Source organism: Equus asinus, chromosome 19, assembly GCF_041296235.1.
Source record: "Equus asinus isolate D_3611 breed Donkey chromosome 19, EquAss-T2T_v2, whole genome shotgun sequence".
Classification (NCBI taxonomy): domain Eukaryota; kingdom Metazoa; phylum Chordata; class Mammalia; order Perissodactyla; family Equidae; genus Equus; species Equus asinus.
The window spans coordinates 12,229,829-12,242,912 of NC_091808.1; the positions used below are offsets into that span (position 1 = coordinate 12,229,829).

General features: G+C 42.0%; 1 protein-coding gene across 1 annotated transcript; it reads right to left on the minus strand.

The window, feature by feature from the left end:
• Positions 1 to 222: 222 nt before the first annotated feature.
• LOC139041015 (uncharacterized) lies at positions 223 to 10,525 on the minus strand. Its single transcript, XM_070489146.1, has 2 exons — positions 10,094 to 10,525; positions 223 to 603 (listed from the first exon to the last, which is right to left on the minus strand). The coding sequence occupies exons 1-2, from the start codon at positions 10,523 to 10,525 to the stop codon at positions 223 to 225; spliced, it is 813 nt and encodes a 270-aa protein (XP_070345247.1).
• Between the last annotated feature and the right edge of the window lie 2,559 nt (positions 10,526 to 13,084).

Below are 13,084 nucleotides of genomic sequence, written 5' to 3' on the forward strand. Positions count from 1 at the left end.
AAGAAAGCATAGCATTAAAAACCATCACTCTGTTTTGCTGGGTTCATACTTCAGTGATGGATGGAGGAGGATTTGTTGGTGTTTTTCATTTGGAGGCAGGATCTCAGGGACCAGGGGATATAGATTAAACTCCTCAGCCTGAGAACCAGTCTCATGTCACCCTTGTGACATTCAAATCAGGGAGGACTCGCAGGAAGAAAGAAAATCTTACCAATCGGACAGTTACCTGCAGCACTTTCCCAGAAGCCGGGCAAGCCACCTAGCAGCAGCATTGCTTCTTGCAGCAGCACTTCTGCTGGCAACAACCCTTCCCACAGCCGCACGAGCCACACGAGCCACAGGAGCCACAGCCACAGGAGCGGCGGCAGCAGCAGACCACGGGGACACTGCAGCAGCCCCCACAGCAGCCACAGCAGCAGGGGCAGCAGCCGGAGCAGCAGCCGACCCGGTAGCATCTGCAGGTGGTGCAGCTGCCGCAGCCACCACCACAACCACCACCGCAGCCACCACCGCAGCCACCACAGCCACTGCAGCCACCACAGCCACCACCGCAGCCACCACAGCTTCCACAGCCACAGCACCCCATGGTGTCAGTAGAGAGGACTCAGGAGAGGTGAGGAGGGATGTTCAGGAGATGAGTGAGGTCTGATGCCACCTTCTGCTGGGAGGCCCTTATATACCAGCTCTAGGGACAGGAGAGGGAAGACACATGACCACTTCCCTGTTGCTATTTGGCTCAGTGGTCATGGGAGAATCTCATAATACATTAATTGCTTCCTTTTTTTGGAATGTCAGCTAGATTTATTGGACTTATTTATTTTTCTAAGTCAGATGCCCTAAAAATTCCAGCAAGGGCCCCTGGAAGTCACGGAGAAGGGGATACTGTCAACAGTCATGGGACCACTAGGAAGACCCACATAGCACAACAGGCTCTGCTTGAACTGATGGTCTGACATCTGAACAACAAATAAACATCATCTGGAGGCTATTCCTGTGTTCAGCCCACAAGTCCTCTTACCAAAGACTGAAGAAATGAAAGAGGTCTCAGGCTCATGTGTCATTGCCAGGTGACACCCTCACCAGGGCTTGTTCACCAGGTAATGGAAGATCTTATTCCCTACCACATAGATGTAAAGCAAGCTGCTGTGTCCCATTATGCAGTATATTTCACAGTGTGACTGCTTAGAAAGCACAAGTAAATCTTTGCAATGGCTCACCTCTTTGTAGTACAATTCCTATTGCATTTAAAATAAGAAAGCATTTCCTAATTAGAAGGAAAAATGAATTCAGGTGCTTGAAAAGTTTTTATCAATTGATATCTAAGATGAAAATCTAAATGCAAAATAGTATGGCTTATAATGGCAGATAAAGAGAAATAAAACAAAAGCAAAAAGACAGATATTCCAGAAAATGAAAGATGGCACATTAAGGAAATATAATCACAATAGACTACTTTGACTCTAGAATGTGTAATATTTATATTGTAATAATTAATTTAGCATCAGTTATGGATTTTACTAAAGATAGTGATATAAAAATATTGGGATTAGTATAAGAGAGTTAAATCCCCACCTATGTTAATAAAAACTAACATTGGCAATCAAAAAATAGCCATATAAAGGAATTAATAAGAAATATAGGGCAGCTCCCATCAGAAACAGCTCGCTAGATGACAGTACTGCCTCTGCTAAGTGGCCTAGAAGGTCAGGTGGGATGGCAGAGGGCACCATGGAATTATTTAATCATGTAAATATATTTTTTTAATTAATATTCAAGACATGTTTGAAATTGACTAATAGGACCCATATTGTACATTTTACATGGTCTGATATAGGTGGCCCTACATGCAGCCTTAGTTCCTGCTCTATTCAGAGACCAAATAATGGCACAAAATGTTCCATTAAAGAACACCCCAGCACAAAACCTCCTACATGCCAGGGGCTCCATGCATCTTTATCAATGAACTGAGGAATAATTTTCTTTCAGGCCAGTCTCAGGCAACTATGTTGTTTTGAAATAACAGATGGGAAAATGTTTTGGAAAGAAAGCACTAAGAAGGGTTTCTCAACCATGGAAGTACTGACATTTTGAGGCAGATATTTCCTTGTTGTAGGGGGATTTCCTGTGCATTGTAGGATGTTGAACACCTTCCTGGGCTCCACCCACTAGTTATGGCAATGTCTCTCCCAGTTATGACAATCAAAAATGTCTCCAGGGGTCAGCCCAGTGGCCAGTGGTTGAGTTCACATGCTCTGCTTTGGCAGCCCAGGGTTCACAAGTTTGGATCCTGGAGGTGGACCTAGCACCACTCATCAAGCCATGCTGTGGTGGTGTCCCACATAAAATGGAGGAGGATTGGCACAGACGTTAGCTCAGCAAGTCTTCCTCAAGCAAAAAGAGGAAGATTGGCAACAGATGTTAGCTCGGGGCCAATCTTCCTTACAAAAAAAAAAAATGTCTCCAGACATTGCCAAATGTTTCTCGGAGGGCAAACTCACACCCCATTGAGATCCAGGGCTCTACATAAATATAAGGAGGGAGATCCCTGATCACAGAGCTCTGGAAAAGGATGCCAGTTTAGAGATAGTTGCTTGAAGTCTGCAAAAAGGATTTCTATGAAATTCTTCTTTCCTTTTAAATGTTTGGAGAGAATTCCTGGAGCATATGATCCTAAAGGGGCTAAGGACCTAGGGTAGCTGGTGAGAGAGGACAGGAGGGGCTCGCTGCTTTTACTTACCCCTGCCACCATACTTACAAGGAGCAAGTGCTCAAAAAATGTTTGTTGGAGTAAACTGATTTGTGCTCTCCTCTAGTTTCTCTTGTGTCAAATACCACAGGAAGGCAGGCAATCAATACTGAGAACACCACAGGAAATTATAGCAATGGCAACAAAACAAAATCCTGCCTCCTTTCTAAGAAGTGGTATAGAAAGAGCAAAGCACAAAAAAGCCTGAAGTCCATGCTGTTTTGCTAATCAAGGTAACCCAGCATTCTATCTTTCACTCCCTCAGGAAGGGAAAAAGAAATACAAAGAAATGCAAATGATGCTGGTGAGGGGAAGAGCAGGTGCCATAGTTGGACCCCAGTGGGCTTGCCTGCTGACTCCTGGCAGTCACAAGTCACTGGTGAGAAGACAGGAGGCCTGGGGAAGGAGCCCGGGGAGATGAACATTTTTTCATAATATTAGGTACCCCAGGGAGCTCAAAGGGGCTTCTAAGAGACCTAGGTTGTGGGGAATAGAAAAGCAATGCTCCAGAAAGTAGAAAAGAAGCAGAAAAATGGAGCTGAGAGAATGCCACCAGTAAACCTTGCCATCTTGTAACTGGCCCAGTGCTTATCCTGTACCTCTTCCCCCTCGATTGCTGTCTCTTCCAGGCTGGGTAGGAAGTCCCCATCTTTCCATAGCCTGCCACAGCCTTCTGCTCAGTTTCTCTTTGGAAGTCTGCACTGTGATTCTTCTTTGGCCAAGTTATTTTACCTGATCATATCTGTCTCCACTCAGGCTGCTATAACAAAATATTACAGGTTGGGTGGCTTATATACAACAGAAATTTATTTCTCAGTTCAGGAGGCTAGAATCCAAGATCAGGGTGCCAGCACAGTCAGGTTCTAGTGAGAGCCCTGTTCCAGGTGGCAGACTGTTGACTTCTAGTTGCATCCTCACGTGGCAGAAAGAAGACGAGAGAGCTCTTTGGGGTCTCTTTTGTAAGGGCACTAATCCCATTCATGAGGGCTCCTCCCTCATGACCTAAGCACCTCCCAAAGGTCCCATGTCATAACACCATCACATTGGGGGTTAGGATTTCGGCATATGAATTTGGGTGGACACAAACATTCAGTCCATTACATCCTCACCTCTCATCAACCTGTCCTTTTGTCAATTCATTTCTGTGTTCCTGACACAGGGATGAAAATATAAATACAAGATGATCCCAGACTTCAAGGAGCTCACAGTCTTGTCAGGAACACAGACAACAGGTTGTAATCTGGCAACATGAGAACATCAAGAAAGAAACAGAGAAAGTGGGAAGGGAGGAGTGAGCAATGCTTTGTGGGCAATAATAGTGGACAGAATATGTTTTAGTTGAGCTTTGAATAAGACCAAAAATCTTCCAAGAGGTCACAGGTGAGGAAAACAGTGGTGGTGAGGTAGCTTTCTTCAAATATGATTTTTAGATGACCAATCATGGTATCTTTCCAAGTATAAAAATCTGACCAAGAAACCAAGCTTGGCTGTGAAAGCATAGGTCATTCACCATTCTCTCAAATGTCTGTGGTGACATTTGCAGAGGATATTTGAGACACAAGTGCTCCTTCAGAAGTGACGGGTGACTGAGCATACGTGATCCATTTCAGGCATTTCTGCAGAGGATCATAGACTCAACTAACCATCGCTCTGCACAAAATATGTTAAATGCGATGGGAGATCATTGTAATCACTGCAAGTGATGTTGTATCTCAAAGTTATAATTGAAAGGAAAACTCTAGCCTGGAAGTCACGGCAGTAGGTTCTGAGGAGACAGAGCAGATCTAAGAATCAAAGAGACATAGTCATCCCTTTGTTGTGTTCAGGGAGAGTGACACAGGGCTGAGGAGGAATCCTGCTCAGACTCCAGATGTGACCCTCAGCATGTCCCTTGACCCCTTTGAGCCAGAATTGCTAATGAATCTACCTTGCAGGACTGTATTGAGAATAAATACAACAAAATACCTGGAGCAGGGCCATGTACATGTAGTTAGTCTCTTTATTCTATGATAGCTAGATATAGAAGCTACAGGGGTGTGCAAAGTAAGTTTCTTACATCTACTGTGAACCTCCTTAAGTGGCAGTCAAGATAAATGCGTGATTGGATGTCAGTATCATGGCAGAGTCAGCCCCCACCTTTGACTCACCAACCAAGATACAAGGAAAAGGACATTCATATACCAACAGAGGACATTCACACAACACAAAAGGTGTCTGAGAGACCCATGCAGACATCCGTCTGAAAGTGGAGGTGCTGGACTCCCCGAAAGAAGTAGAAGGAGGTAAGGGGATCTCCTCTCCCTCCCCCAATGGCAGTAACCCAAGGCATGGAACCAAGCACAGCTCTGAGAGAGGGGGGCGGGGGGCCCTCTGTGGGAACACCTTCGCTCTCCAAGTTCCCTCAAAGCCTGTGGGAAAGCCCCTCACAGAGGTGACTAAGTTATTGCAGGGGTGTCTTCATCAAGCCAGGACCCCAGGAGAACAGATAGCAAAGGCAGAGCAAGAACAACCCCCATATTGCACAGGCAAAAGAAAGTGCCCCTTGCCTAGCCCAGCACTCCAGCTCAGCCCGTCAGCCGGAGTGGCCCCACATATGGTAGACAAGCAGCAGCTGTGAGGGGTCATAGTAGGCTTAGAATACACAATTCTTGACCCCCACCCAGTGGCAACAGGTGGAAGCTGCAACCAGATACTATCACTATGCAGAGGCACAAATCCATGCCATCAAACAGCATGAAAAAATATATTAAACTCCAGACCAGAAAGAAAATGACAAGCACCCAGCAATCAATCCTGATAGAAGAGAAATTTGTAATCTAAATGACAGAAAATTCAAAATAGCTATCATAAAAAGAACTCAACAAATTACAAGGAAATACAGACAGTTCGATGAAATCAGGAAGTTCTTCACAAAAGAGATTGAAACTATAAAGAAAAACCAATCAGAAATATTAGAGATGAAAAACACAATGGATGAGATAAAGAAAAATCTAGACTTCCTGGATAAAAGAGCTGATAGTATGGAGGAATGAACTAGCAGTCTGGAGGACAGAAATATAGAAATGCTTCAGACAGAGAAGTAAGACTAAAAAGAAAAATGAAGAAATATCCAACTCAATTAGGAAATGCAACATAAAGATTATAGGTACTCCAGAGAGAAGAGAAGGAGAATGGTCTAGAAAGCTTGTTCAAAGAAATAATAGCTGAGAACTTCCCAAACCTGGAGAAGAAGCTGGAAATACAAGTGAAAGAAGTCAATAGACCTCCTAACTACATCAGTGTAAAAAGACCTTCTCAAAGGCATATAGTAGTAAAGCTGGCAAAAGTCAACGACAAAGAAACAACATTAAAGGCAGCAAGGCAGAAGAAAATAATTTACAAAGGAACCCCTATCAGACTTTCAGTGATTTTCCTTACAGGCTAGGAGAGAGTGGAAGGATATATTCAAAATTCTGAAAATCAAAAACTTTCAGCCAAGAATACTCTATCCAGCCAAAATCTCCTTCAGATATGATGGAGAAATAAAAACTTTCCCAGATAAACAAAAGCTAATGGAGTTTATTGCCACAAGACCTTCCCCCAGAAAAGAAATGCTCAAGAAGGCCCTCATACCTGGAAAAAAAAAAAGGGGGGGGGTCAAAAAGCCTTGAGCAGGGAGATAAATAGGTAGACAAAATTAGAAAATTGCAGCTCTCTATCAGAACAGGTTAGCAAACACTTAATTATAACATTAAAGAAAAAGGAAAGGAAAACACCAAAAATAAATATAATCTCATCATTTTAACCATAAACTCACAAGACAAGATGGAATAAGTTGTGACAATAATAACGTAGAAAGGGAAGAGGAAAGGGAGGGAATTGGCTTAGTCTAAGGAAATAAGAGGCTATCAGAAAATGGACTATCTCATCTATGAGATTTTTTATACAAACCTCATGGTAGCCACTAAACAAATAATCAGAACAGAGACACAAATGATAAATAAAGAGAAAACTAAGAAAACCATCATAGAAAGCTACCTATCTGAATCGGTAGTCTGAAATACATGGGATGAGAAACAAAGGAAATGCAGAAGAACAGGAAAATGGGTGATAAAATGACAGCATTAAGCCCTCATATATCAATAATCACTCTAAATGTAAATAGATTGAATTCTCCAATCAAAAGACACAAGACGGCAGGATGGGTTAACAAACAAGACCCAACAATATGCTGCCTCCAGGAAACATCTTAGCTCCAAAGACAAACACAGGCCCAGAGTGAAAGGATGGAAGATGATACTCCAAGCTAATGGCAAGTAAAAGAAAGCAGGTGTTGCCATACTTATATTAGACAAAGCAGACTTCAAGATAAAACAGGTAATGAGTGACAAAGAGGAGCAGTATATAATGATAAAAGGGACACTCCACTGAGAAGACATAACACTTTAAATATATATGCACCCAACACAGGAGCACCATGAAGCAGCTATTTACAAACCTAAAAGGAGATACTAGCAACAACACAATAATAGTAGGGGACCTTAACACCCCATTTACATCAATGGATAGATCATTCAGACAGAAAGTCAACAAGGAAATAGTGGATTTAAACAAAAAACTAGACCAGATGGACTTAATAAATATATACAGAAGAATACATCCAAAACCATCAGAATACATATTTCTTCTCAAGTGCACATGGAACATTCTCAAGGATAGACCATATGTTGGGAAACAAGGCAAGCCTCAATAAATTTAAGAAGGTTGAAGTCATATCAAGCATCATTTCCAACCATAATACTTGAAATTAGAAATCAACTATAAGAAAAAAGTTGGGAAAGTGACAAAGATGTGGAGACTAAACAACATGCTAGTGAACAGTATGGATCATTGAAGAAATTAAACGACAAATCAAAAAATATCTGGAGACAAGGGCCAGCCCAGTGGCACAGTGGTTAAGTTCACACGTTCTGTTTCAGCAGCCCAGAGTTTGCCGGTTCAGATCCCGGGTGCAGACCTACACACCGCTTGTCAAGCCATGCTGTGGCAGTCATCCCACATATAAAGTAGAGGAAGATGGGCACAGGTGTTAGCTCAGGGCCAGTCTTCCTCAGCAAAAAGAGGAGGATCGGCAGCAGATGTTAGCTCAGGGTTAATCTTCCTCAAAAAAAAAAAAAATCTGAAGACAAATGAAAATGAAAATACACCATACCAACTCAGATGGGATGCAGCAGAAGCAGTCCTAAGAGGGAAATTCATCGCAATTCAGGCCCACCTTAACAAGAAAAATCTCAAATAAGCAATCTTAAACTACACCTAACAGAATTAGAAAAAAAAGAATAAACAAAGCCCAAAGTAAGCAGAAGGAGGGAAAATAATAAAAATCAGAGCAGAAAGAAATGAAATTGAAACCAAAAAATAGTAGAAAGGATGAATGAAACAAAGAGCTGTTTCTTTGAGAAGGTAAACAAAATTTATAAACCCTTAGCCAGACTCACTAAGCAAAAAAGAGAGAAGGTTCAAATAAATAAAATTAGAAATGAAAGAGGAGAAATTACAACAGATTCCACAGAAATACAAAGGATTATAAGACAATACTATGAAAAACTATATGCCAACAAATTAGACAATCTAGGAGAAATAAATTCTTAGACTTATACAACCTCCCAAAACTATATCAAGAAAAAATAGAGAATCTGAATAGACCAATCACAAGTAAAGAGATTGAACAGTAATCAAAAACATCCCAAAAAATAAAATCCAAGACCAGATGGCTTCAATGGAGAATTCTACCAAGCACTCAAAGAAGATTTAACACCTATCCTCCTCAAACTATTCCAAAAAATTGAGGAAGGTGGAACATTTCCTAACACATTCTGTGAGGCCAACATCACTCTGATCCCAAAGCCAGACGAAGACAACACAAAGAAGGAAAATTACAGGCCAATATTGCTGATGAACATAGATGCAAAAACCCTCCACAAAACATTGGCAAACCAAATACAGCAATACCTCAAAAAGATCGTACACCATGATCAACTGGGATTTATACCAAGGACACAGGGATGGTTCAACATCCACAAATCAATCAATGTGATACGACACATTAACAAAATGAGGAAGATTAATTGTGATTATTTCAGGCCAACACAAGTCTAGGCAGGACATAAATTATATATATTTTTTTAATTAGACATGAATTATTCTAAGTATATGACATTCTGGAAAAGGTAAAACTGGAGACAGAGATTAGTGGGGAAGGCGGGATGACTAAGAAGAACATAGAGGATTTTTAGAACAGCAAAACTGCTCTGTATATTATAATGGTGGCTACCTGTCATTATACATTTATCAAAACTCACGGAATGTATAACACCAAAAGTGAACCCTGATGTTAACTATGGACTTTGAGTGATAATGACATGTCAGTGTTGGTTCATCAGTTCTAACAACTAGTGAGGGATGTTGATAGTATAGGAAGCTATGGGTGTGTTGGGGCAGGGGGTCTATGGGAAATCTCTGTACTTTCAGCACGATTTTTCTGTAAAGCTAAAACTGCTCTAAAAAATATTGTCTACTTTTAAAAAATAGACATGATCTCCCCTAAACTAAGGGAACTGAGCCACAGAGGGACTGTGCCTTATTTGGGACATGAAGCCAGCTGGTGGTTGAGGCTCTCAGCTCCTTCATCCACGACCCCATGAGCAGAGAAGAGAGGAGAGACAAGCCAGCGTGGGAAACTCATTTTGAAATACATTGTCACAAGATCTGCAACCCCAGAGCGATCCCTTTCAAAGCAGCTCTCCCATATTTTGACGCATAAGTCAAGGACAAAAGGGAATCTGAAAATAAATGAGAAAACCCTTTTGACTTTTTAGATGCAGAAACTTGTGACATGTGAGAAGAGGCAAATTTGGGTGATTTGCTTCCTACACGGGATCCCACCTTCTCTGGCATTCAGGAAAGAATATCTGCAAGCAGAGAAGGGTTCCTCTGAAACCAAGGGAAAGTTCTTCCTCAGTGCTGAGGGACCCTAATGCTCAGAAAACAGATGAACTCTCATCAAATGAGACTCATGGGCAGCTCCTACTTACCCTGGAAGACAGCTAGATGAAAACAAGATCAACATTTTAGAAACACATTGTTTCATTAGAAGCATAACTTGAGGAAGAAGTAAACGCTGAAATAAGCAATTCTATGAGGTCAGAGGTGTTCAATGAGGAAATACACTCAGAGTCTTGTGAAATTCTCCCAGGGAAGCTGGTGGAAACTACAACAAGGAAGTGGCCACATGCGCTGGGTTAGGCTCCCCCGAATGGGGTATATAAGGGCCTCCCCCAGCAGAAGGCAGCATCAGACCTCCCTCACCTCCTGAACATCCGTCCTCACCTCTCCTGAGTTCTCTCTACTGACACCATGGGGTGCTGTGGCTGTGGAAGCTGTGGTGGCTGCGGTGGTGGCTGCGGTGGCGGCTGCGGTGGTGGCTGCGGTGGTGGTTGTGGTGGTGGCTGCGGCAGCTGCACCACCTGCAGATGCTACCGGGTCGGCTGCTGCTCTGGCTGCTGCCCCTGCTGCTGTGGCTGCTGTGGGGGCTGCTGCAGTGTCCCCGTGGTCTGCTGCTGCCGCCGCTCCTGTGGCTGTGGCTCGTGTGGCTCGTGTGGCTCGTGCGGCTGTGGGAAGGGCTGTTGCCAGCAGAAGTGCTGCTGCCAGCAGAAGTGCTGCTGCAAGAAGCAATGCTGCCACTAGGCAGTCGGTCAGCTTTACCTCTAGGGTAAGAGATGCTTGGGACTTAGCTCGCATCACTTGGTAAGACTTTCCTCCATCTCTCCTGCCTGTTTCCTCCTGTCCTATGTACCTCGATGTCGTGGAACTTTGCTCATTCTGTCCCTTGTACTCTGAAGTTTCAGGGCTGGTTCTATCCTTTCAGTGTGATATCATGATGACATCAATTTCTTCCCCCGGCATCATCCAGAATTTAGCATCAAAGAAGTATCTATTCTCTGTCATCTTGTCTCTGTTTGGAAGAAAGATAAAATGATCACCTTATATCATCAACATTAGGAGGTTGGAACACAGCCACTCATGTCAAAAATCTATTTACATTATAAGCTTAACAAAATAAAATCATGATAGCTAATATTTAGTTTTCTTGAAAAAATTACTTACGATGAACTTTTTGTTCTTTTCTATTGTACATTCACTAACATCTTTCCCATTTCTATGTCTCTGTTAAAAAAAAGGCAACTCTTTCTTAATAAAAAAAATATTTTCTTATTCTAATGTGTCTCTCTGTTCTGTAAGATGCGTACCCTCCCACTGGTGAGCACAATGGAGAAAAAAAAAAGAGTGATATTCAAAGACACAGGCTAGGTTTCAGTTAATGGATCATTGGTCCTATAATGTCCTATAATGGGTTTTACAATAAAGACATAAATTTGGGGGGAAATCTGGTCATCAATATCAATGAGGGAAATTCCTCTGCTCTCTTACAGATGCTTTCATGATGTCTGTCTCTGCAAGCGAATTCTGGTTATAAGTGTTGACAGTTCTAGTGTGGCAGGTCATGGCTTCACTCTAGAGCTCCATGTGTCTTTCACTCATTCATTCAGCAAATACTTGAGTGCTATTTTAGGCCAGGTATTCAGCCAAGCACTAGAGAGCTGAAGATAAACAAGTCTTTGCCTTCAAGTTGACGTCCTAGAGGGAAATAGAGACAGTCACTTACAATACAGCTTCCTATGTCAGATTTCCTTTGCCTGGTTACCTTTTCCCCACTCCTATATCAATGACTTATGTAGATTTTTGTATCCATTACTGCAGCCACATGGTTGAGTATCAATGTAAGTGACTCTCAATTCCTTTGCCAGGGAAGCCAACCAAGTGAGTGATTTACAGCTTCCACAGCATTTTTCATTTGGCCTCCCAGCAGCATTTGACACAGCTGGCCACTCCCTCCTCCCTAATAAACTTTTCTCTTTGGCTTTCCTTCCTCCTCCCTAATAACCCCCTCGCCCTCGCTGCAGCTCCTCTTCCACCTCCTCTGTATGTTCTTTCCCAACACTGGTGCCCCACGGCTCAGGCCCTGGTCCTCCTCTCCATTGTACTACATCCTCATCTGATCTCTAGTCTGTCTTTTTTTCTTTCTCATAGGACTTAACACTTTCTAACATACCATAAAATTCATGAATTTATCACGTTTACCTTATGGTGTTCCCTCTGCCTCACCCCACAAGCAAAAGGAATGTACACTCTACAAAGATTTCTCACTCCTTAGTTCACTCATGTATCTCAAGTATCTAGAACAGTGTCTGGCACATAGTACATACTCAATAAACAGCCTCTGAATGAATAAATGATTTTTTTAACTTTTTTAGTATGGAAAATGCCAAGCATACACAAAAGTAGAGAATAGTACAATAAATTCCTAAGAACCATCACCCAGGTCAACAATTATCAACACATAGCCCATCTCTTGTCATCTATGACCTCACCCACCCTCTTCCCACCACTGGATCGTTCAGAACCAAATCCAGACCTCATGTCACCTCATCAGCAAATATGTTTACCTTTATATGAATGAATGAATTCCTTATCATCTCTCTCTGATTTAGACTATGCCTATGAGATATCAGAGAGGTAAACTTTTCAAGGTCCAAATTGAGGTTGCGTCTTGGTGAGAGGTGTGGAGGAAATCATGACACCTTCAACATTTAAGAAAATTCCACAGTGTTCTCTGGGAGGGCCTGGCAATTTACAAGGGCACTCCCATTCCGGAGATGCACCTTAGTAATTTATAGGCAGACTTTCCACAAATCAAAGGAGGGTGAGAATAGAAAAATCCAAACCAATAGGATCGTGACCCAAGACACCTAGGGGAATTTTAATCAATTTCATTAAGAGCTGTTAGCCCTTAGAAACCAAGCAGTGTTTATTTTGGGGAGAAGAGTTTCCATTTCCACAACAGATTAAAAAAGTTTTAAAAACAATTCCATTTTAACCAACAAGAACTTTATATTGCCTAAAAAAAAAAAACTCCGCTTAATAAACAGTATTTAATATATTAACTATTTGCATTACAAAATCCTCAAAGTGCTAGGAAACCATCCCACCACACTGCCTAAAAAAAAAAAAAAATACATAGTAATTATAAACATTGGCTCTGGAGCCAGGATGCTCCCACAATCCAGCCTTCTCTATTTACTAGTCTTACTTCCTTCTGCCTCGCTTTCTTCATATGCAGAATGGGGATCATAGCTGTACCTCTCTCATACGTTTTTGGGAGAAATAAGTGGACTTATAGGAAAGGACGTATTTATAAGTAGAGCAGATGATTGATACTACATTCAGTTCATCCTGCTT

Bases quoted from the DNA above. Each gene is read 5' to 3' on its own strand.
- LOC139041015 (XM_070489146.1), bottom strand. From the start codon at position 10,525: ATGCGAGCTAAGTCCCAAGCATCTCTTACCCTAGAGGTAAAGCTGACC. The intron at 604-10,093 runs GTGAGGGAGGTC...ACCTCTCCTGAG, and splicing joins TGAGGACGGATGTTCAGGAG to TCCTCTCTACTGACACCATG.